Genomic DNA, 26448 nt, shown 5'->3' with positions numbered 1-26448 from the left:
TATTAAAGTGCCATCCTATTATAATTTCTCAAGGACAATGATTTTTAAAAAGTTAAGACCTAGAAGTGATATGATAAATAGCACCCCCTTGTGTCTCACTTAAAAAAAAAATATAAAGTTTAGAGTCAGTGTCTTACATGGCAAGAATATAAAATCAAAGACTTAACCTCTGGTTAAGGAATTCAAAGGCTAGTAGGAAATAAATTGTTTTTACTTTACTGTATGATATTTTAACTTCTTTCACTTCAAAAAAAAACCCCAGAAAATTAGTATTCAGTTTAATGATGATAGACATAATAAGGAAGGTGACACATCCACATATAAACAGGTCCCACTTCCCTCATTACAAGAAAACCCTTGTGCTGTGGGATCTCCTTCAGCCAACAGCCTTTAAGATACCAGCCCACTTTTGGGCATGGTCTCATGTACTATAAATGCAGAAGAAAAGCTCTGATGAATGAACAATTTAAGATTAGGGGCTGAGAGCATAGCTCAGTTAGTAGAGGGCTTGCTTAGCATGCACAACGCCCTGGGTTTAACTTACATACAGCACTGCATACACTGGGTGTGGGAGACAGAAGCAGAAAATCAAAGTCCAGGGTCATCCTTGGCTTTACAGTGAATGCAAAATAGCCTGGGATACATGAGACCCAGTTAAAACAGAAAATCCAGTAGAACAAAGTCCCCTAAGATTAAGTTAGGCAAAAAAGAAAATGATGCAATTAAAGGGCATAGTAAGTGCTAAGCATATAAGGTTGGTGCTGAGAGGACACAGTACACTGTTTTAGGGTAAACTCACAAAAGAAACAGATAGGGGTGGACTGTAAAACAATAAAAAGGTATGGTGTGATATGCTCAGTCTATCATACAGTTGTCAGTGTCCTAGTTAGCTTTGTGAACTTGACAGTCGAGTCATCTGAGAAGAGACTCTCAATTTAGGAATTGCTTAGATCAGACTGGCCTGTGGGCATGTCTGTGGGGGAATTTTGATTGTTATGTGATATAGGAAGGCCCAGTCTCGGTCTGTTGTAGGCAGGACCGTTCTCTGAGAAGGTGGGAAAAGGAACTAAGCACAAACATGTGGGAAGACAGCAAGCAGTAATGGCCATGGTTTCTGATCCAAGTTTCTGCTCGAGTTCCCTCTCTGATGGACTGTAACTTGTAAGCTAATATAAACCTTAACCTCCCTTAGTTGTTTTTGCTTTTGGTCAGAGTGCTTCAGCAACAGAGAGAAAATTGCAACACTTACTATTGGGCATTCATTCATATTTCTCTCCCTCCCTCCCTCCTTCCCTCCTTCCCTCTCTCCCTCCCTCCCTCCCTCCCTCCTTCTCTCTCTCCCTCTCTCTCCCAGGTTTTTCAATCTGTAGCCTTGGCAGTCCTAGAACTCACACTGCAGACCAGGTTAGTCTCAAATTCAGAGACCCGCCTGCCTCTGCTTCCTGAGTATTGGAATCAAAGGTGGTCAACACCACTGTCCAGCACTATCAGGCATCCTTATACCTGTGTGTTACACACAGGTAACCCAGGCAGCCCATTACAGCAGCATCACTGCAAACATGATAAAGGTTACGATTTCACTAGATGATAGTGATTTTTTAAAATCCACTATGGGACAACCGTCATGCATTCAGCTGGAATGATGTTGTGTGGCTCGTAACTGCACTTAAGAACACAAGCATCCATCTATCTATACTCAAAACTCAGAAATTTGGAGCAGCTACTTACCACCATCAAGTCTGTTTCTTCATCTAGGTATAATAATGATTCCTATATTATAAGGTTGTCGTAATAATAAAATGAGTAGCTATAAAAGTGCTCAGAATGGTATCTCATAAGAGAAGGCACTGCATCACACCTTGGCTACTGCTAAAATACACACACAGATGGGTAAATAAAAATGTGCTCGAGGAGCTGTAAAAACAAATGTCATAAAAAAAAAAAAAAACCCAAGCAATAGCACTTATGTGGCAAACCTCTTAGGGTTTCTAGGTTAAGGAAGGATTTTCTGTCTGCATTTAGGAACTTCTGTTAAAATTCATGAGAAATGAATCCTATTAGTTTGGATCTATAAATAATGAAGTAAAAAGTAAAACTGATATGGTATACGGTGAAAAGGGCTAGGTGTTAGCACATGCCTGTAACCATAGCACTCAGGAGGCTGAGGAAGAGAACTATCAGGAGTTCAAGACCAGTACGAAATAAATGGTGAATTCCAGACTAGTTGGTAACTGTGTGAGACCCTGCTCTAAAACAGCACAAAACAAATGATCAGACCTAGAGGCGTACAGCCACAACCACAGCACTACTGAGGCCTGAGGGAGGAGGGCTAGAAATCCACGGCCAGCCTGGGCTACGTGCAGAGTTTCAAGCCCCAAACTCAAATAGTCTCTTTTTGTCTATCTGTCTGCTCCTCTTTGAATCCTCAGTGAAAGAACAGGAGATAAAAATCTAAGAATTCTGATACTATTCCAAGCGATATAAACATTCTTTAGTCATATTTTTGTTGTTGTTCTGGGTTTGATTTGGTTTTTCAAGACAAGCTTACTCCATGTAGTTCTGGCTGTCTTGGAACTTGCTCTGTAGACCAGGCTGGCCTTGAACTCACAGAGATTCACCTGTCTCTGCCTTCCAAATGCTGGGATTAAAGGCCTGGGCCACCACTGCCTGGCTCAGATATCCTTAAAAAATATATTTTGGTTTAGGTTTAGCCCAAGCCAATAATTATCACTAAATACTGAATGTCTAAAAAAACCAAGGATGACGGAGTAAGATGAAGGAGAGCTATCATCCACACACTCTCCAGTACACACCCCTGCTGCAGATGCTGCTCACAATCTTCTCAACGTGGGTTAAGGGGTACAGGTAGCACTTAACTCAGCGATGGTGGCCACCAGAGATGATGAATGTGCACTTAGCACAACTCAATGAAAAGGAAAGGAAAGCCTGACTAAGACATTAGCTTTTATAATTGAATTAAGGAAAAAAAGAGTCTGAGAAAGTCTAAATATTTAAATGTTTAAATGTAAGATATATTAAACATAAATTCAGTTTAAGATCCAGTCACTCCTTTTTCTCCATGGTACTGTGTTAGTGGAGCTGAGCTAATTAATACCTGCCTGTGCAAAGTGCTGCCCCGAGTTTCTGGGATGCTGTCTGTGTACAACAATGGCTGCTTGTGCTACAGGACTTGCATTATGTTAACAGTCTTTGCATTTACATATGGTTTATACTCTGACTTCAGAAGTTAAGGAAGAACTAGTTGCAATTTATAAGTAATAAATCAAATATTAATTTAAAAATGAAGTCTCTGAATACTTAGTATAAAACCTACTCATAAAAACGTTTTTTTAAAAATTTGTATTGCCCAGCACCACAAAAACAAAACTTATATTGACACAAATTGTGAAACTATTTTTAAGCTTCTAAACAGTTAATTTTTAAAATGATATTTTGCCTTGAAAAATACTCTTCCATTTGTAACTAAATACAGTACAACTGATTTCTTGATTAAAAAAGAAAGCAGAAAATGACTAACAAGTATTTATAATCTTTTCCCAACAATAGGATTCAACCTGGAAAAAATACAGAAAACATGATGTAAAAAAAAAAAAAAAACTACTTGGGTAAACATCACAAGTAAATGTTTTAGGGAAAAAATGTTAATGGATGCTAAAACTAATGAACAAATACATACAGAGTAAAAGCTTATATAATTATATAACCTTAACTATTTCTGTAAGATACTTATGAGCACAAAGGAAAACAGAATTTATGGTGGACAAACCTGGTAGGCCCATCTTAACCAAGTGGCTGGAATAAATGCCCTAATGAAAGAAAAGGAATAAACTGGCACCCCTTTCGTCCTGACAGGAAGCACTAAGAAGGAAGTACATGGCACCAAGCAGACCGTGTGGGTGGCCATCCACAAACTAACTGGCCAGCACTCTTCAAAGGACAGGTATGAAAACAGGAAGGGAAGGACACAGACAGGAACCTTTAGAGGAGAGAGACTAAAGAAGCAAGAAGACTAAAGACACAGCGTGTGTCCATCCTGGAGGAAACACTGCATTAAAAATACAACTGGCAAATTTTAAACAAGGTATACAGATTTCACAAAGTAATGTATTTATATCCATTTCCTTATTTTGTGGCAGTTTCTTTTTACTTTTTGAGACATTTTCTGCTGTATAGCCAAGTTCTTGTCCTAGAACTCAGATATTCTACTTGGTCTCCACAGAATCAGGATTTCAGGAACAAGCTAAGCCCCCTGGGTCCCTAATTTTAATAATTATACTATGTTTATGGAAGATGTTAAATTTAGGGAGGTCGGAATAAATATATATGTGGTATATAAGAATTTTTTGTACTGTGTAGATCTTTTTTTTTTGCAAGTATAAAATAATTCCAACTTTAAAAAAAAAATCTTTAAAAGGTCAGCAAGATGGCTCAGGGGTACGGATGCTTATCATAAACGATGCCCTGAGCTCAACCCTGGGAAGGACACAGCAGGGAGAGAGAGCCCCGGGAAGTGGTCCTCTGACCTCCACACACGCCACAGCACGCACACATCTGCTACTATGTGTACTGTCAATCAATAAGTGTAAGAATACCTTAATTTTTAGAAGTTTTTTTTTTAATTACACAAAGGGCACTTTCCTCTATGTTCAATTCTTTACCTTAAAAACCAACCATTCTATACCAGGAAGCAATACATTTATCTTATGTCCAAATCAACAACAAAAAGTAACAATAGCTCATGTTTCTCTGAAATTTTCATTGAATACAAGAGAATAAACTTTTGTGGTTTCCAGCCCCAAGTGTATGGCCTAACTGCTTCAGTTACTGGGAGCACTAATGCTGGACGTGTTATAGTCTACACTACATGCAGGCTGCTTAGATTCTAGAATAAAATACAGTTACAGGAAAGAAATCTGTAAAATAAAAATTGAAGCTAAATAATTTCCCCAAAGTTAGCCAATTGTTACATTAGCTAAGCCCTGAGTCATACTGCTGTGACCCTAAATATCAACCTGATGTTGATATTCCAAGGAACTGAGGCAGCAACACAGTATGTAAACTAGGAAAGTAGACATCACCAAATCTGAACAGGCGAAATATAAAGTCTAAATGATCATAACATTTCTAATTACTGAAAAATAGCCACTTCAACCATGGAAACAAGATACAGAAGAGATTTAAGGAATATGAGCAATTCTAATTTAAAGTGTTTATAAAAACATTTTCTGGTTTATATACAAACACATACATGCATGCATACATACATACATATTTTTTCACTAAAAACAGAAAGCTTAAAACATTTTGATTAACAATATAGGAGGCAAAATTATCCTGAAATGATTCCTGAAACATTCCCTCTAGACTGCTCATAATGGAAGCCCATAGGCCAGCATTCCTTTCATCATAAGGAAATGGATGGGAACTTAACTTCCCATGTGACCAGAGGTTGATTTCATCTCAACGGAGGAAAGCAACTATCCACAGTCCTTTGATACTAACTAGGTTGGTATCCCAATCTTTTAAAAACAAGTGGATTCTGAACTTAGATAGCCCCAGCTTTAAACAGAGTATCTATCATCTACTAACAAGAATGCTTTCAAGCCACCCTCACTATAGAAGAGGAAAATGACAGAGGTGGAGACATCTCCATTAGCACATGGCAACAGGCAATAGGCAATTCCACAGAGCAGGAACACCCACCTCAGCATAATTTTCTATAGGACAAGGGGAGATCGTTTTCAGCTCAGTATTCTTTGCTTATCAGTTGCCCCAATTAAGCTTACTTTTTTTTAAAAAAAAAATATTTATTTTTAGTTGTGTGTGTGTGTACACACATGTGAGTATGCATGATGTGGGATCCCCCCTCTGCATGCTGTGAATGTTTTTTGTTAATGAAAGAGCTGCTTTGGTCCTGTGGCATTGCAGAATAGTGTAAGGTGGGAATTTCAAGCAGAAATAGATGAGAAAGTAGGCAAGTCAGGAAGACATCATGTAGCCGCTGAAGAAGACAGAAGCCCAGAAACCTTATGGGTAAACCATGAGCCTCGTGGTAAAAAAAAACAAAATAATGAAAATGAATTAATTTAAGATACAGGAGCTAGCTTAAGTGATTGGCCAAGAATGTTGCAGTTAATATAGTTTCCGTGTGATTATTTCGGGTCTAAGTGGCCAGGAACAAGTGAGCAGGCTCCACCATCATGAGCGTGTAAGAACAGTGCCTGAAGAGGCCAGAAGACAGTGTCCAGTTCTTTGGAGCTGAAGTCACAGGCAGTTTGGGCCACTCTGATGTGTGCACTGAGAACTGAACTTGGGTCCTCTGTAAGAATAGTACATATTTTTAACCACTAAACCATCTCTTCCGCTGAGCCCTTCTTAGGATATGTGTCACCCTGTAAAACTCATCCCAAGACATTATATAGCATATAGGAGAAAAGATGTATAGATACTTCTAAAAATAAGACAATAAAAAAATTACCAATTCAAGTTGTGTACTAAGTCAGCCTTTATGTTCCTTTCTTATAAATATATGATTTGATGATAAGTGTTATACAGGATGTCTTTTCAACGTTCACACCTATTTGGTATTATTTCCCCACTAGAAGAAAATTAGGGTCAAAAGTTGTACACCTAGTACATAGCAAAGTCTGAACACTTTTAATATGAGATCCTATACTGCTTGAATTCATTGACCTTTTTAACAAGCCTATCAACTCTATAAGCAGCATCTTCAAAAGAAGTACATTTTATAGACAAAAAAAATCCCCAGGTCTGTAGAGATTAAGTAACTCCATGAATATTATATTAATTTAGCATAGCATCCATAAATGAAATAATCTCATAATAGCTTGGCTAGCAGCGCTGTAACTGTGGCAATATTACACATGGAACTTTAAATTGAAAATATATCCCAACGCCACAGTTCTTCCTAACTATACTCAGTGTTTCCACTACAAATGAACCAGGTCAATGCTGTGGTAACTACTAAATGTAGTACAGAAAACCACAGCAGAAATTTGGAATTATCCATTATCAAGCTTCCATTATCTGTGTGGCAATATACAAACTGAGGATAGTGTGACGGCTTATAAATAACTCAAATGACCCAACATTAATATTTAATGAACTTCTGTTCTTACTGTGTAAATATTTTAACATTTCCAATGTACACATGCAGCAACAGAAAAGACTCTTAAGGCCGGCTATGACATATGCTCAGTCATCACATTAAAACAGTGCATATCAGGAACAGAAAAGAGGCCTGGTGTGTGTGTGGGGGGGGTACGCCTTTAATCCCATCACTCAGGAGGCAGAGGAAGGAGGAACTCTGTGAGTTTGAGGCAAGTCCAGTCTACACAGTGTGTTCCAGGACAACCAGGACTATATAGAAACTGTCTCAAAAACAAAGATTTTGTAAAAAGGAATAAAAAAGGCTATTCTTTCTAGTAACTTATGAGCAATTAAAGAACAGAAGTTCTCATTCCAGTGAGTGACACAATAGCATAAGTCCCACAGAGTGTGCTTAAATGCTTCTTCCAGACTTAACACAACACGGAAAGTCAAACCAGGGAACACAAGCACACTGTGAGAACACCAAATCTTTGCAAAAAAATATGTGTTTTTCAATGATTATTTGAATAGTACTTTTTTTTAATGCTTGAAGCAAGAAAATTACAAGGATATACTTAGAGATAGGTTGACATTTTCTTTATTCTCTATGGAACATGCAAGAACAAGTTTTTCATTTTCCACTTCTAATTGTTTACATCAGAGTTGTAGTCTCACAGCCAGAGGGTGAGAACTGTCAGGAAAATCAGCTCCAAATAGGCTCTGAAGAGCTGTTTGATGAAACGGAAGCAAAACGATGAGCTCCTCAATCATCTTTGTCCACTCAACCGTGTTTTCATGGCCACTGGCTCACACAGTTAGCACTCCCTCTTAAGCAATAAAACAACTGGTAACCAAGAGCAAAGACACGAACATGTTCAAGGTAATGACAGACTTACTACCCGTTAGGTAAATTACAAACCTTTTCTTTTTTGGTAACACAGTAAGTTGATGCGTAATATGCTAAAAGTCTTATAAAAATAGCTCTAGGTTTTTTATAGAATTTTATTTTTATTTTTGTACATTCATGGGTATCTGTATGAGTGTGTATCTCCTGTGTGGGTGCCTCAGGAAGCAAAAAGAGGGTGTTGGACCCCTTTGAGGTACAATTACCTGCTGTGGGATAATTCTCTTGTACACTGTAAACATTTGTCACTTGGATAGGTTTAATAAAATGCTGACTGGTCAGTAGCCAGGTAGGCAGGGTGACCAGACTACAGACTAAAGACGATGGGAAGGAGAAGAGCTGGAGTTAGGAGTCACAATCCATATTCAGAGGGAGCAAGAGATGAATGTGCCATGCTAATAAAGGTAGCACCACCACATGACAGTGTAAATAAGGAATATGGGTTAACTTAAAAAGTGTGAGCTGGTTAGTAATAAGCCTGAGCTATTGGTTGAGCATTTATAATTTATGGTAAGCCTCCACTGTGTGGTAATTTGGGAAGCAGCCACCAGGTATTTGGAAACAGCTGGCTGGGTTAAGAATGTTCCATTTACAGCTACAGGCAGGTGTGTGACAGTGAAGGTAGGTGCTAGGAACTGAACGGAAAACTCTGCAAGAGTACCTTTTAACTGCTAAGCCATCTCACCAGCCCCTCTAAGTCTGCTTTTATAGTAAGCAAAATGATAGAACTCTCCTGAAATACTCTTTTCTGCATTTTATATAATATCAAAACAAATTATCAGAGTGGAACATGTAAGGCTCTGCGTTTAATCACACACACACACACACACACACACACACACACACACACACACTTCAACTACTACCACCACTAAAGTTACTATTGTTTGAGAAATAAAGTCAAAAACATTAGTAAAACACAATAGACATTTTCCTTTTCCAAAAGCACATGACAGAATTACTTCAGTTCTGATGCACGATTCGTGTTCTTTGGCAGTTCCTCCTCTAACTCCCTTCCGAGATGTAACAGCTGTCCTGTAGATGTGTCACAACATCGAAAATCAAAGCCTAAGGCATAGAGCACGGAGTACTTTACTTCTAAGTAGATTCAAATCATTTTAATCTTTCTCCGTAAAGCAGACTGAGTTTTAAAGGCGTTCTTTCTCTCTTTTCTAACTCTAGAGACTCTAATGAATGGCTACTATAGCCATCCATTAAAATCAGAACTTTAATGTAGCACATCTCTACCATTCTCTTCAGTCATGGACAGCCAATAAAGAAACAGAAAATTACTTTCTTCAGAGACACAAAGTTTTAAAATAAAGCTATAACTGTATATCAAATAAATTAGTAAGTGTCATAATGAACTCAGAAGGCAATGCAATATATAGTCCAGATCATTCCGTCTCTGTTACCAAGCCATATAAAACAAAAAATTGTCTCCTTTCTCTTTTCTAGGAAAGTATACAGGGAAAAAAAACAGTGATTCTTTAGTGGTTCTCAGAGATAAAAGGACAAATAACCAAAAATTTTAAGTCAGTTATTGCAGGCTCAAACTTTCTTTAAAGTCTCTGCTTAAAGCTTTAAATATTATTTTTAAATTATATTCAACCTTATCTGCTGTGGGATGTCTTTCTGTACACTGTAAATATGTGTTGCTCTTACTGATTGATAAATAAAGCTGTGTTGGCCTATGGCAAGGCAGGATAGAGCTAGGCAGGAAATCCAAGCAGAGATACAAGAGAAAGGGAGAGTCTGGGAGATGCTATTCAGATACCCAAGGTACAACATGCCAGACTAGTAACACTATGGACATGTGGCAATACTTAGATTAATAGAAATGGGTTAATTTAAATGTAAGAGCTAACTACTAATAAGCCTGAGCCATCGGCCAATGATTTATAATTAATATTAAGCCTCTGAGTGGTTATTCAGGAACTGGCAGGCAGGAGAGAAATGTCGGGTTACAAATGGTGCCCAACATAGGACTTGAACCCATGACCCGGAGATTAAGAGTCTCAGGCTCTAATCTGTGTATGTTTGTATTATTATACTTATTACACATAGTTTTTCTATGTTAGTTATAACGTCTTTTTATTTTAGACAAAAAAGGGGGAAATGTTGTGATATTTTGTTTGTGTTCTGACAAATAAAGCTTGCCCGAAAATCAGAGGGTGGAGCTAGCCACAAGTTAACCATAGAAGTCTGGAGGTCTGTACAGACAGGAGACAGAAAGTGATATGATGAAGCAGAGAGAGGAAGTGATAAGGCAGGGTGTAGACAGGAGCTCGGCCTTTTCAGTCTGAGGAGTCAGAAGTGAGAGGTGACTGTGGCCGCTCCTTTACTTCTCTGATCTTTCAGCTTTTACCCCAATATCTGACTCTGGGTTTTTATTACTAAGACTAATTAGGATTGCACCTCATTTATTGTATGTTTATCTTAAAATTATCATTTTTCAACAACACCACCAATTTAGGAAGAAAGGAATGAGGAAAAAAAGAATAAACAGACATATAGCAAATGTTTACCACAATTACTTTGTGCTTTCGTGTAACTGATACCTGCTAAGATACTCAAAGACCAGTGTAAGAAATTATAGACTTGGGAGCCAGAGCGATAGATCAGCAGTTAAGAACACTTAAGGCTCTCTCAGAATCCACATTAGGCAGATCACAACTGCCTGGGACTCCAGTTCCAGGTGCTCCAACACTTTCTTGGCTTCCTTGGGTACTCATACATACATGCATAGACATATACATAAAAATAAAATACATCTCAGGACAAACAAAAAAGAATTACACACTTGTCAAGTATGGTAGTACACACCTTTAATCTCAGCACTCATGAGGCAAAGGCAGATGGCTCTCTGTGAGTTCAAAACCAGCCTGACCTACCTACTAAGCATGAGGCCAGCCAGGACTACATAATGAGATCCTGTCTTTAAAAAAACAAACAGACAAACAAAAAAACCAAACAAACAAACAAACAAACAGAACAGAACAGAATTCCAGGTTTAAGAGCAAAGTGATATACCAATACCTCCACTATCATTTATTGTTTTTACTTATTAACAATTACACCAAAAGCTTTAGTCTTACCACTTATATTTCTAAGCGTGGTCATTTAGAATTTATTACTTAAGTTTTCTGCTTAGTAATTTCTCATTTAAAATCAAGAATATTTCCTTCCTATAGACTTAAAAACCATAACTCGATTGACAAAGAAATCTTTTTACATGTAGCTTTCGCCAGCTTTCAATTTACTGATGCCACTTTTATGTGTACTATTCAGATAGGAAACAAACAATTCTGTGTATTTCCTCTTGATAATCTTTACCCAAGACAATTACTTGTAACAATTACGTTTACATTTTTAAGAATTATTTACTAGTGTGTGTCAGCCTGCGTGCCCACACGGGTATGTGGGGTTAGAGGACAATTTGATGGAGATGGATCTTGCTACTGTGTGGGTTCTGTCCAGCAGGCCTGCATGGAAAGTGCTTTTACCCGCTCTACTGTGTGGGTTCTGTCCAGCAGGCCTGCATGGAAAGTGCTTTTACCCGCTCTCTGGCCCACAACTACATTTTTAAAGATAGTTTGCTTTTCTTCTTCTTCTTTCTTTAGTTTTTAGAGATGGGATTGCATATGAACTGAAAATACGTGTGTGTGTGTGTGTGTGTGTGTGTGTGTGTGTGTGTGTGTTAATGATTCTCATAAATTAACACAGCAAGCAAAACTCAGATAAGAAAATGTCAATAATATGTAGTCATAGCTATATTTTATTTTGGTAATTTTCAGTATAACTATTCTAATAAACTTTAGGCTTCATTGTCAATTATTTTATATTGTATACTGTACATGGACATTAAATCCATTCATCAAACAATTATTTCTTGAAGACCTACTATTCCTTGTATGAGATAAATCAACGATAATAATACAATGCAATATACAGTTAAGGTAGATAAGTCAATAAATAACATAACCTCTAGGCTTCCATAGAGCTTTTATTCTATTTGCAGTAAATGATTAACAAAGTATGTCAACCATATGGCATATAAAATGGTAACGTGTGCTAAGGAAAAGAAAAGTACAGATGTATGTTAGAAATGTAGAGGGGAATTTTAGAAAGCATAGCCAGAGATTTCCATACTGAAAAGGTAGTATTTGGGTCAAAATCTGGAAGAATGATATAGAGCCAGCCAAGTGGGTACCAAATGAAAGAACATTCCAGGCATAGGAGCCAGCAAGAACAAAGTCTGAAGTAGAAGTCTGCTTGTTAGATCAGGAAGAGGCTAAGCATGTGAGCCGGAGACATAAGGAAGATAAGCAATGGGGGGCGGGGTAGAACTCACAGGCCCCTGGGGAGCCAATGACAGATGTGCAAATGTGGCACATTTCTCCAGGAAGTTACTATGGAGAGTCTAGGATAAAAGGTATGAGACGTGGCATACTGCAATGGCTTCTGACTGGTGCACCAAGTGAGGACCCAAATCAGCAGAAGCAGGGAGAACAGCCAGGAAACTGCCAGAATACAGATTGATTCTTGTGGAGGCTTGGACCAAGTGGTAACAGCCAAAAAGGTAGTAAGTGGTCAGGCAAGGATTCGCCTAAGATGGAGGCAGGGTGCAAAGAGTGAGACCTAAGGACCTAAGGACCTCAGGTTCCGACTACCGCACTGGAAGAGTAAAGCTGTTGCTAACAATAAGACAAAATCCATAGGAAATACAGATGTCAGATCTACCTCAGAGTGGGACACAGGAAGTTTGAGATCTTTATATAATACCCAAAAGGAGAAGTGCAGAAAGAAACTGGGCTTCAAAGTTATTTACTCAAAGCTCTGGGCTAAAGGTTAAATTTGGTACCACCAACACATAGATAATATTTGGATAAAATAACTTAGCAAAGGAATAAAGCAACAAAAAGAGAAGATACTCAAGACAGAACCCCAAGACATTATCAACAACTAGAGTTAGGTGAGGTGACGAGGCCACGATGAAGTAACTAAAGATGCAGGACAAAAACCAGGGAAGAACACTACCCTCAAAATCAAGTAGAGAAAGTACTCATCACGAGTGAGCAAACGAAATCAGGCAGAGGAAGACTGCTAAGAACCTTGCAATTCAGCAACAATGGTGCAAGAGAGCAAAAAGGGTTCCAGATATATTTTTATAAGTACGTATTTTGTTGTCAAAGGAGAGAAAGAAATAATGTCAGTGACAGAAGGGGAGTGGAGGTGGGAGAGCACGGTGCTGGCTGCGGGAATGATTTAGAAGAGGTGTGCGGGTGCTGGAGAAGAGGAAGTGAAGACTACAACAGCCTGGGTCCTCAGCTAGGAGCACCGTGAGTGCAGCCTCTACAGAACACACAACAGACAGGCAGGTGGACAGCAAGAGCTGGCCAACGCTCTCTTCTGACTGCTTCAGTCTTGTTAGTGCTCTAGGAAGTGAGGTCTTGCTAGTTTAGAGGAAGTGATGTCAGGGTGAAAAAGTGGGCCACAGATGAACTATGACTAGTGGACAGTACTAAGGACTTCCCGAGATCAGTAGTCTAAAGTGAGCAGTAAATAGCATTGTGCTTTTCTTCAACATCTTCCAAGTGGGGGGCTGGAGAGATGGCTCAGAGGTTAAGAGCACTGGCTGCTCTTCCAGAGGTCCTGAGTTCAATTCCCAGTAACCACATGGTGGCTCACAACCATCTGTACTGAGATCTGGTGCCCTCCTCTGGTGTGCGGGCATACATCAAGGCAGAATGTTGTGCACATAATAAATAAATCTTAAAAAAAAATTCTCCCAAGTGTATTAGCACAGGCTGGGAATGAAGCACACAGAAGGCTATGTGTACTGTGACTCTCCATGGAATCTAAACTGAATAAAGACAAGCAAGACCCAGGCAGGATTAGGGAAAGTGAAGAACACGCCAGATGTTAAAACCAGAGGGAACAGAAACATGGAACGATACGAAGGCAGCTGAGAGAAGAAAGCGAGACTGAGAGGACAGACTGGTTTGCAGGTGTCTAAAAACGAGGCAGAACTACACATGACCAGAAGGCTGGGCAGAAGGCACTCTGCAGAAGTGTAGCTCCAGGTCTGCAGATAGAAGGCCATGGAATGTTGTGCGTGAAAACCCCAAAGTCCTACACATGACCAGAAGGCTGGGCAGAAGGCACTCTGCAGAAGTGTAGCTCCAGGTCTGGAGATAGAAGGCCATGGAATGTTGTACGTGAAAACCCCAAAGTCCCCAACAACTTTCACACATGCAGTCCTGTACTGAATACTAGTGAGTAAGAAGCAATCTGAAAAGTCTACAGATTTTAGGTTTGTACAATCCTGTGAACAGAGGTGGTTGCTATCTGTGTCTAGGACTATCTTTTCAAATCTGTCACACTGACAAACAGTCTTGGACTATCTTTTCAAATCTGTCACACTGACAAACAGTCTTGGAAAAATAGTGTCTTCCTTTACAGCAAAGGATACGTTTACTTTTTCCCTTAAAGAGAACCTCGTTCTCCCCAGAGTAGACATGATTTACCCATTATAAAGAAAGTCAGCTCCCAAGTCTGGGGTCCCCCACCCATGTGATGAGTTACTGGGGTGCAGGTATCACCTGGTTCCTTCACAGCACCCTCTGAGACGAGAACAAGTGCAGGCAATTGTTAGTGTGGATCGGGGTGTTTTCCGGATAATGCTTCTGCTGTTAGTAATGCAAGAAGTCTACGTCTCATCCTTTGCTGCCATTCTTTATACTGTAGGTCAACTTAGCAACTTAGCTTGCAAATGGAGGACAATCTCAAAGCCTTGACAGTTGCTGACAAAATCCCCAAGGCATGGGAGGTAGAAAGAGATGAAAACGACTAAATTCAGGCTAGTCTAATAACAGGAGATGAAATCTAGAGAAGGAAAGATGCTGGAAGAAACAAATACATCTCTAGGCTCAATCAAATGAAAAAGCACACATGCACACACACAGGCACACACACACATACAACCTGTTGAAAGTTGAAGGCAGTAATAAAAAAGCAAGATTTAATTTAAAGCATCAAAGAAGTATTAACAGATGAGGTTCAAAACATCAGATTTCTTATGAATGACCTTCAGTTCTATGGACATATTTCAAAAGCTTTTCAGATGCCTGGGAGAGTTAAGTCTTCAGGGTCAGATTTGGACATATGCAGAAAGACTCAGAGTCTTGGGCTCCTTGTAGTAACTCACACCAACAGAAAAGGCATGACGAAATTAGTTGTAATTAGTCCTAAACAGATTAGTTTCTCCATCCTTTAATATGGTTTGAACTGGATCATGAGGGTACTGTTTTTCTAGATGACATAATCTACTTACAAGTTCATAACTAAACAGTCTACCAAGAGGTGGAACCTAGCTGGAGGAAAGGGGCCACTGGAGGTGTCTTTGAAATGTTCATCTTGTCCCTGGCCCTTTTGCTTCCCAACTGCCACGAGGACAACAGCACTCCTCTGCCATGCTCTTCCGCTACGCTACTGCTTTGCCATGACATAATGCAATGGGATGGAGCAGCTGACAGACTGAAACTTCAGAACTCTGAGCCAAAATAAATATTTCCCCTAAAATGATTTATGTCAGGTAATATGTGACAGCGTACCCACCTGATAACTATGGAACACTTATCAAGCAAACCATCATTTTATAGAGTTTGAATCTTAAATTTACAAAAATATAATCAAGATAACTAATTAAAGGTAGTTAAGATGTAACTGTTAACTTACTTGAATTAGGTCTAAAATGCCAAGTTCACTTTCTGAGGAATCCACACAGAAGACAAAATATAGTGTTGCATAATGTCTATAAATCAGCTTGTTGTCAGAGCCTCCGATTAATCTAAATGACAAAACAAAGTAATTAAAATGGTGGAGAACAAAATGTAGAACATTTCATTAGTTCAAGCAAAATGGCATTTGTTAAGACCTTTTGTAAAACAGAATGTAACAATGGCATAGCGTTCAAGTAAACTTCAGAAGCTAAGTAGATTAAGACAGCAATTTTCTTCAGAAATGTCAAGCAAAAAAAAATCCAGTACTTAATTTTAGTTAATTATTCATTAAAGTATTCACTGAGTTAAATGTGGTGTGTCAGGCACTGATAGCAGGTAAAGAGACGAGAAAGTCAACAGGTAGGGGAAGGTGCCACACAGAGAACCAGGGCAGGTCTAGCACATCCATGAGCGTCCCACTTCAGAATGGACAGAGAGAGAGAGAGAGAGACAGACAGAGACAGAGAGAGAGAGACATTTAGTCTGACATCTAACCAATAGGGTGACCCACGGAACAATGAAGAGAGGAGCCCCTTGGAGTCAGGTAGCAATGGCTGAAAAGGGCTTTTTGTCATGACAATATGCACTTTCAGGGAGACATGAGGCCAGTAGACAAGAATAGGTTAGTAAACAATGAGGCTGAAGGAACAGGCAAACCAGATCACAGAGCATGTGCAAATGCTTACAAGATATAACTTCATAGGTCACAGTAAAATACACAGCTTAAGACTGATTATCAGCTAGGAAAAAAAAAAGAGTATTTCTTAAGTTTTAGACAGACTTAGCATCAAGATGCTCTCCAAAAACACTGCTCTTAAATCTAAATGTAAGAGCACTGGGCTAATGAATGCTCAATTCTTTCATTAAATTCTTTTATTCATATGACTAGAATTTAGCATTTTTAAAAGAATAATTTAGGAATTATCTGAGGCATCTTCTATTTTTCCAAATACACTTTAGCTATATAATAGTCAAGTTTATAATACCAAATTCACCTTCTCAAGACCACTTCCACATTAATATGATTTAAAACAAGGTTATACACAATCAAAATTAAGAGATTATCCACAAATATGGTATGACATTTTTCTCAGTCCATAAATATAACACTAAACTTGCAAGTTCTGTAGAAACAACTTCTAAGTACATACTACTTCCTTGTCCTGTAAGAGCAAAAACAAATTATATGGGGGGGGTGTTCCAGGGGAAGATTCCTAGTATGCTAGGTTACTTGTCCAGAGAGGATTTAATTTAAAAGTCTGTATGTACACTTTGAACATTCTGACATTGGTTATGACAACAGTTACAAATTATTCCCTGAAAGGGGAAAATAAACACATCAGCTATTTTACTGTAAGTTGTCTTTTGTTTTGCTTTAAAAGACTATGCTTCTGAAAATGTGTTACAAATTAGATTAATGCTCAGAGAAACTAAGGACCTGTGCAAAGCAAGAACATAATTGGCCTTGAAAACCATAATTTCACTTTAAACCAATCTAATACTATACAAGTTATTGTATAAGTTGTCTTAGTCAGGGTTTCTATCGCTATGATGAAACACCATGACCAAAAGTCAAGCTAGGGAAGAAAGGGTTAACTTGGCTTACATTTCCACATAGAAGTCCATCACTGAAGGAAATCAGGACAGGAACTCAAACAGGGTAGGATCCTGGAGGCAGGAGCTGGTACGGGGGCCTTGGCTGCTTACTTGTTTGCGGCAAAAGGCCTGCTCAGGCTGATGTGTTATAGAGTCCAGGACCACAGCCCAGAGATGGCACCACCCACAGTGGGCTGGGTCTCCCACACTGATCACTAATGAAAAAAAATTACTTTCTGCTGAATCTTATGAAGGCATTTTCTCAATATCTCCTCTCTGATGACTCTAGTTTGTGTCAAGCGGACTAAAAAGTATACAGTACAGAGGTGAAATGCAGAATGTAAAATTTTATAAATATAAGTTTCTAATTTTTGACATCTTCTTAGACCTAATATTTCATTTTAGAGGAGAAAACGAAGTTCCAAGAATTTGAACAATCTGACCAAGGGAACTGGCTAACCAGGATCAAAACTAGAAGGAGGATGGATGAACAGCTTCATCTCTGGCACAGTAACTGCCTCCCGTTTTTTATATGGTTAGGGAAGAATGTCAATTTCAAAGCCTAATTTCCGTCCAAACAGGGCCCTCTATATCTACCATGTGAAACACCCTGCACCCTGCGGGAGGTGAGGCGCCTGTGAGATGGTGAGAAGCTAAGAGAGAAGCAATGACTATGGCAAAGACGACCAGATTCCCACAGAGGTTAAACAAAAGCACAACAAGTGGCTGCCTTGCTCATTAAGTTAGCGTCTGGGGGAGCTTAACACCAAAATCTACACATCATAAACATGCATTACATGTTTAAGTACAGCATGATATAACTTTTTAAAATGCAAATAAACTTTCCACATGATTAAAAAAAATATGGTCAGACAAAAATGGGTTCTGTTGCCCTGATTTTTTTTTTACAATATGCATCTTATCATTCATGTGACTTTGCTGATACTTAGTTTTAATTCTCAATAAGAACATATTAAGTGTACTAATTACATAACTGGGGAAGAAAACATTTTGAGGTAAACTGCTGTCAATAGAATCCATTCATTTTAAAGGATTTACTTAGAGCTTGGGATGAACATGAGGAGGAAAGCACCTGCCTAGCAAGCACAAAGCCTTGGGTCTAATTCCCAGTGCTGCAGACAATGAAAAAGAAAAAATAAATATCTACATTATTTATTTAGTTTTCAAGCTAATTTTTTCATTTTAAAAACAGAAACAGCTACTAGTTGAATTTATACTAGGGATATATTAGATTCATAGATATTTGAAAAGTAGACTTTGACTTTGTTTATAATAAAATAAAGCATATGATCTGAAATTTTATGTGCATTCAAACTAGGAACACTACACCCATTAGAAAGAATGATCTCCCAGAATTTTTAAAAATGTATTACACTTATTTGTGTATGTGGATGCCCATACGACAAATGACAACTTGTGGGAACAAGTTCTCTCCTATGTGGGTCCTAGGGATCACATTCAGGTCATCAGGGCTGGCAGTCAGCACCTTTGCTAGGTAAGTTCTATTTCTCCGGATGAATTTACAGGCAAAAGTTTACAAAGTATCAAGCAAAAAACGCAACATGCAAGTAAACACTGTGATCTCATAAATATTTTAAGGCTATATTTTTATGTCAGTAAATATAAAATGCACAAGAAACTGGGTGAAAGGACTAAGGCTGGGAGGGGAAATTTTTATAAAGACGGAGTATCTTAAAAAGTCTACAGATTAGAGTTATGTCTAACAGTGATGGCAATTAATTCACCGAATTTAATGAATTACAATGAAGGATTTTCATCAAGTACATACTTTCGCCACACACTGGAAATCAGAAATACCCACGAAAAGCTCTACTTACAATCCTCCTTCTAGGAAATTACACACATTCTCATCTCGCTTCGACACCAAATGGAAAGTCTCCCTGATGATCTGCTGTTGCGTATCTTCACTCTGAGAAAGCATAATTCACACGCATTAGGATCGAGTTTGCAGGTTTAACAGCATTGCAAGATATTTTGAAAATAAAAGATAGTAATTGTAAAGGGAAAGGTCCTTGGGAATTAGATTCAAACTACAAAGGCAAAACCCAACATTGTTAGATAAAAGTGTGGGTAGGGAGCCTCATTATAGTTTACCACTACAATGAAAGTAACTTATTTCTACCTTCAAAACTGAATGAGAAACAGAAGACTCAGACACAGTGGTGAAAAAGGAAAGTAGATATCAGCTAGTCAAAGACTCTGCTTTTCAAATGGCTAAAGTAAGCAGGGAAGTAACGTTAGGTAACTCATGGAGCTATAGTAAGTAATATTTAGTGCAGGGACAATAGAGAAACTTGAGTTTACAAGTAAATTGAACCTTGGTAGAATACAGATTGAGGTTATGAGCCCACCTTATTCATCTTTATGTAGACCAGATCCCAAACCAAGAATTGGCTCCATAGATATTTTCTAAACTCAACCAAGCAATTCCTATCCCAGTAAAAAAGAGCTACTTTCCCAAGTCATTCAAAATGTAAGCAAAATCATGAGCAGAAACTTCACAAGAAAGGAAGTAAGATGGTTCATAAACAATATAAAGATGTTAAGCCTCAAAGTAATCCAGTGACATTCAGTTAAAGTAACAATGGCAACACTCCAAGGAGCCACACTAGAATAGGCATGAAATAGCACAAAAATTCAAAGCACAGAAACTCTCAGCCCACCAGTGTGAGGGTAAAGGGCACTAGCATTTCACAAGTTTCATTCGTCAACACTTTTACTCCTTATACTCTTCTAACCCTATGAAATCAACCTTTGAGGTCAGAAACAACTATCAGCAATGGCATACATATAAAACTCCTAATATGTCCAACAGGAAAGCACTTATAAAATGACTTTTTTAAAAGCTGAAATAATCCAAATATCCTCCACTCACAGAACAGACAAACTGTAACATGGTCTTATCCTTAAACATTTAAATTTCCAAATCATAATGGGAAAAATAAAAGAGCCTTGATTCAATCTGTCGCAACAGCAAGAGGCAGACTGGATAGCCTATGTAGAACTGTTTATTTTTGACAGGTCTGGGGGCTACAAGTCCAAAATCAAGATACCAGCAGTTCTCTCTGTCCTCATGAAGCAAAGAAAGAGGGCAGAAGCTCGCTCTCCAGCCCCGTAGGAAGACACTAGCCCCACAAGAGGGCCCACAGACCCACTCTCATGCCCTCATGTAAACTCAATACTTTTCCAATCTGCAGAAACCACTCCACTGGAGTTGGAGCTCCATCACGGGAACCTGGAAGAGACACACTTCAGTCTCCAGCTGAAATAGAAAGGGCAAGTAGCACAAGGACACATAACCATTCCATTAGCATAAAATTCAACTAAGCAACACTAAACATTGCTTAATACCATATATTACAGGAAACAGAAACAAAACTATTGCCAGCAATACTGGCACATGTCTGCAATGCAAGGATGTAGGAGGCTGAAGCAAGAGCGCTCAATTTCAAGACAACGCTGGTCTACATGGACAGTCAGATGATAACCTGGTTACACAGCGAGACTTCATGTCAAAGAAAAACATAATTAAACTATAAGAAAATCAAAAAGATGAATAACAAATACTAGAGGATTGGTTTCACAAAAATTATATTCTATAATCACATTACAACTAGGTAGAAAAAAATCAACAATTAAATGCAAGTTATTTTAGTTTTCAATCAAACTTTTAATGACTAGATAATAACACAATAGTTTCTCATCTCTGTATATATAAAGACTGCAAGCTTCTGAACTGAGAGGTCAGTCCTAGGTAATGACTCCTCTGTGACACTGAAGGCTGTTCAGCAGCAGCTTCAACCTCAACACTCAAACTAGAGAAGTGAGCTCAATGTGCCCGCACCCTCCCCTGCTCTGGGAAAGGTGGGAAAGTAGGGCAAGATCCCTCTTCCAACTTCAATTAAATGAAATAGATATGCTTCTGGAGGTACTTGCAGATGGGATGGAACCCAACCTGGGGCCCCTGGAGAAAGAGATAGGCAGGATACAAGGAGGCTCCCCTCAGCACCTGGCCCCACAGGGCTGTTAAGGTGGAGGAGGGGAGCTCTAGGATCTCTCTTTGACTCAAGAGAAGTCTGTTATGCAGTATTTTAAGATCAATAAATTACAGCAATAAAAAGCAAGGTAGGATAAAGGGATTTCCTATTTGAAAGTTTAAGTGGGGTGACATCTCTACTTCCTAGAGAGCATCCTAGGAAGGGGGTTTGGGGCATCCTTAGCTGCCACAGCTTCCAACCACCTCCAGTTAATGATGTCAGACTGAGGCTTGGGTCAGATCCTTCTCCACCCCACATTCCTGGTCTCCACTTCACAGGTTCAGCAGTGCTAACCCCATCACGACTGGGAAAAAAGAAAGACCTTGGACACTGGAGCACAAAAGAACTTCAGAGCATATCTGCTCTAAAACCAGGTTCTTAAAAAAAGAGAAATTAAAAAGCACTAATATAAACCCAAACGAGAGAAAGACCTAAAAAACTATTTCTTTTAAGTCTTTCAGAGATGGTTCGTGTGTGTGTGTGTGTGTGTGTGTGTGTGTGTGTGTGTGTGTGTAAGCTACCAAATTCAGCAAAGTGGAAACATATACAATTAATACACAAAAATTCCTTCCATACCATAAACATCTTCCAAATTTACTTTCAAACTACCTATGGAGTTTTCTCACCTGCTGCTTCTCCCCACCCACGCAGATCAGCCACAGTGAATGCTCACTGCTCTCTTCAGTTCCCTGCCTCTGTCTCAAAACACCGTGTTCACCCCACTTAATAAAGCTGTTCCGGCCAATGGCTTAGCAGAGGAAAGCCAGGCAGAGACATAGAGAGAAGGCAGACTACAGGGAAGCTGTGGAACTGCCCAATGAGAAAGACACCACCAGAACCTTACTGGTAAGCCACAGCCTCGTGGTGATATATACTCAGATTAGTAGAACTGGGTTAATTTAAGATTCAAGAATTAGCTAGGAATATGCCGGAGCCTTTGGCCAAACAGTGTTGTAATTAATATAGTTTTGTATGATTATTCAGGTCTGGTGGCAGGGAAACAAAAGCACAGTCTCTGCTTACACCTTGGTATCATTCCTACTCCTGTTATACACTTAAAATAACATATTTGAACTTCCTTTGTAGATTCCAATAGGATCTGAGCTCTGTATCTGAAACACTTGGGAGAGATGTAACCTATGAAACAAGTACAATTCAGAAATTAAGAAGGATATCATGAAAATTATAACACAAGAAATTTTCAAATTCCGGATATAAACTAGAAAAAAAGCTTGAGGAAAATGCCTATAGAAGAGATTGGAGGCATAGAAGAAAAGAAAACATTTTAAGAATTTACAATAGTCTAGAAGAATCAAGAATTAAAAACTCAGAATAGAGAGAAGGACCGAGGATATAGCTAACTCTGTGATAGCCCTTGCCTAGCACACTCAAGGGCCCTAGGTTTAATCCCTGCATCAAAACAGAACACAAAGAAAGCAAGAAATGATTGCAGTAGACAATTAGAGCTTCCAGAATAGTACCTGATGGAGTATCCCACGCTATGGACGCGAACAGTCTCACAGCAAGGAACTCTAAGACTTTAGAAACAGACGTCTACGCATTCCTAGTAAGTCATAAAGTCGTCATACACAGAAAGGGAGCAGCCAGGATTACTACAGACTTCTGAGAACCAACGATGGAAACAGAAAGATGGCACAGCATGCAATCATGAAGATTTGAATTCTAGATCTCAATGTACTTATTAATAAGACTTTCAGAACAGCAAGCTCTCATAAAATCTACTTCTTGTTACACTTTACTCAAAAAGTCACTGGCTCTACCATGATAAGACAACAGACAAAGAATCAAGCAATTGAAGATCTAACATAGAAAACAGCCAAGAGGAATCTCGCAGATAAAGTCCAAACATGACTGCCAGGTAACTGGCAGAGACTGATCTTAGCCAAGAGGTTCCAGAAGAGATTTCTTAATGAACAGGAAACTGACAGACACATGCTGGCAGAAACATAAATTAGAAATAAGTAAATAAAAAAAAACTAGTTCAAAGGAAAAGCGATTATCTTCGAGGAAGATAAAATGTCAGAAGGAAAAAAAACTAAACAAAATTTACAACTTGGCTCAGCTGAGGATGGTTTACATAAAAAACTAATATGGGCACTGAGGACGGACATAGTCTGAAGTATAAAGTAGCTTTGAGGGACTGAGACTCGGATGCTGTAAGTCAGAACTAAGTGATTATTTCCAATAAGAGAATAGGTCATGTCCACAAATGAAAACTTAGCCAAAAGCACATTATTTACACAATGCCGTGATAACCAGATAAAAGTAGTCACCGTGGGAAAGGAGATATAAGGAAAGGCTTTTTATTTTTATTTTTGAGATATTAATTTGATTACAACATTTCTTCCTTCCTTTCCTCTCTCAAACCTTCCCATATACCTCTCCCAGCTCTCCTTGAAATTCAGTCTCTTTTTTTACTGTTATTGCATGCATATATGTATACATACATATATTTCTAAATACAACCTGTTCAGTTGGTATAATGCTACCTGTATTTTCAGGGCTGGCCATTTGCTACTGAATAACAAATTGGTGTGCTCTTCCCTGTGGACGGTCATCGTTCCTGTTATCAATTTTCCTCTATTGCTAATAGCTCTTTCTGCAAGGCTGAGACCTCATGGGCTTTTCTCTGTCCAGTTTGGCAGTTCATTGGTGTCATCCTTCTTTAGCTCACATCTGCACAACCATGTTGGTGAGACTTTATGGGTATAAGCTTCTGATATAATTAGGAAACACAATCTTGCAGCAAACTCCCTGATTTCCTGATTTCCTGGTTCTTACAGTCTTTCAGAAATGTTCCCTGAACTTAAGAGTAGAAGTGTGTTGTAGATGTAGCCATTGGAACTGGACTCCACAACTCTGCATTTTGATTGGTTGTGGTTTTCTGTAATGGTCTTTGCTACAAAGGGAAGTTTTCTTGATAAAGACTACACTTATCTGTAGATGTAAGAACAAGTGTTTATAGATTATTGTCAGGGATTATGCTGGTTTAGTCAATTAGTGGTTATGGATTCTCTTCCAATAACCATGACTTTAGTAGAAATAAGCAGTCACCTAGATTTCCAGTAGCAGACATGGACTCCCTCCTGTTGAACAGGACTGCAGTTTAATTAGAGAGCTGTTGGTTACCCCCAGGGTATGTGTACCACTGCCGTACGCTTTGACACAGCGTTTCTCACTGAACATGGGAGCTTCCTGCAACTTGAGTGGTTGGCCAGCAAGTCCTAGAGACCTACTTCTTTGGTGCTGGGATTAGAGGTACATACTACTGGACTTGGTTTTTTATGTAAAATACTCAGGATCTGAATCTAGGTCCTCATGCTTGCACGACAATCACTATGTCTACTGAGCCATCTCCTTAGCCCTAATGGGTGCTTAAATTACAATAATGCCTAGATATTAGCACATGTGGTCATTATTTTTAAACTTTTCTAAGATTTATTTAGCTTCATGTGTATTATGTTTTGCCTACATGATTCACACTCAAGTAGTGCCTGGGGAGGTCAGAAGAGGGCCCTGGATGCCCTGGAAATGCAGTTATTGAAGGTTGTGAGCCACCAAGTAATACGGGAACCACACTCAAGCCCTCTGGAAGAGTAGTACAAGCTCTTAGCTGCTGAACCAGCTCTTCACTTCCAACAATAAGATTCTTTTTAAACAGACAATAATAGTCCCTTATAGTTTGCTAATCAACACATATTCCTATTTTCCAGCTTTCTGACAATACCACTTTATTTGTGTCCAAGCTTGGATCCTGATGAAAGAAAGCTATTAATTGGGTTTTGTTTGACTGTCTAGCCAGATTGTTGGGGTTATTTTTGTTTTTGTTTTTGAAGGGACAGGGCAGAGAACAAATTTTAGATTACAGGAACTAACCACTCTGAATTGCAAGGGTCAGAATCAGCCTTTGGATAACGAATTCTTGTGCCACATAAGGCAAATAAAGTAGCACTCTGTAAGGAAGTCACAGCCTTAGCTGAATCCATGCTGGAAACCATCTTCTACTCTATACTACTTACCCTATAGGAATTGTTCAGAATCATTTGCATCAATCACATAAGACCCAGTTTAGGTACCCCAAAGAATTCTAACCAATACTAAAGGAAAACAAATCATATGGAGGGGCTGGAGGGATGAGACGGCTCCGTGGATAAAACCACTTGCTGCTCCTGTAGAGGCCCAGGTTCAGTCCCCAGAATCCACATGATGGTTCACAACCATCTCTAACACCAGCACCAAGGATGTGATGCTGTCTTCTGACCTCCTTAGGAACCAAGCATGCACATGGCGCACATACACTGATATAGACAAACACTCCTACACACAAAATGAATCTTTAAAAGGATATTTTTAAAGAAATCATATGGATTTTTCTTTAAAAGGCTGAACTGTGTAATAATACATATTGATATTACTCAGAACTGCTGATAATTACACCTTTTAAAATTTCATTTTGTTTCAAATTTTGAAACAGAGTCTCCCTATGTTGTCTAGGCTGGTCTCCAATCCATGGGCTCAAGTGAGCTACCTGCCTCAACTTCCCTCCTAGCTGTGAGTACTGGGACTACAGCTGGGTGCCACACCTGACTAACAACTGGCTGGGTGTAGCTAAGTGGTATGGCATACCCGAGCATACATGAAGCTCTAGGCTTCATGTCCAGGATGGGGAAAAGGTAAGAAAGATGAAAATCAAAATGCATCTAACTATCCTGCCACATTGTCATAAGTCACTAAAGGAAACCAATAAGCACAGCTACAACTTATTAAAGATGTTTAAAAGAAAACGTCATGTTCAGAACTTCATATTTGAGGATTGAAAGAACAGACTTTCTAGTGCTGGAAGTTGTTAAACAGCCTAATACTTAAACACAGTTTAACGTACGTATATTGGGGTAACTCATGTATTTTACAGTTTACAAGTGTTTCTTTAAAG

The 26448-nt window shown here is 38.9% G+C and overlaps 1 protein-coding gene across 4 annotated transcripts in view; it reads right to left on the bottom strand.

Annotated features, from left to right (window-relative positions):
- Ap3s1 (adaptor related protein complex 3 subunit sigma 1) overlaps positions 1–26448 on the bottom strand; it is a 45218-nt gene that overhangs the window by 14444 nt on the left and 4326 nt on the right. For all 4 annotated transcript variants that reach the window (XR_001229114.2, XM_026783393.1, XM_005356078.3 and 1 more), the window contains exons 2-3: positions 19275–19366; positions 15776–15887 (exon numbers count right to left, since the gene is read on the bottom strand). Coding sequence is in view for 3 of the 4 variants with exons in the window: in XM_026783393.1 (XP_026639194.1) it covers positions 15776–15887; positions 19275–19366 (204 nt within the window). In the remaining variant the exon portion in view is untranslated. The remainder of the gene's footprint in view (positions 1–15775; positions 15888–19274; positions 19367–26448) is intronic.

The sequence above is a fragment of the Microtus ochrogaster genome, chromosome 18, assembly GCF_000317375.1.
Source record: "Microtus ochrogaster isolate Prairie Vole_2 chromosome 18, MicOch1.0, whole genome shotgun sequence".
Lineage (NCBI taxonomy): Eukaryota > Metazoa > Chordata > Mammalia > Rodentia > Cricetidae > Microtus > Microtus ochrogaster.
This window is presented reverse-complemented; position numbering and strand designations above follow the sequence as displayed.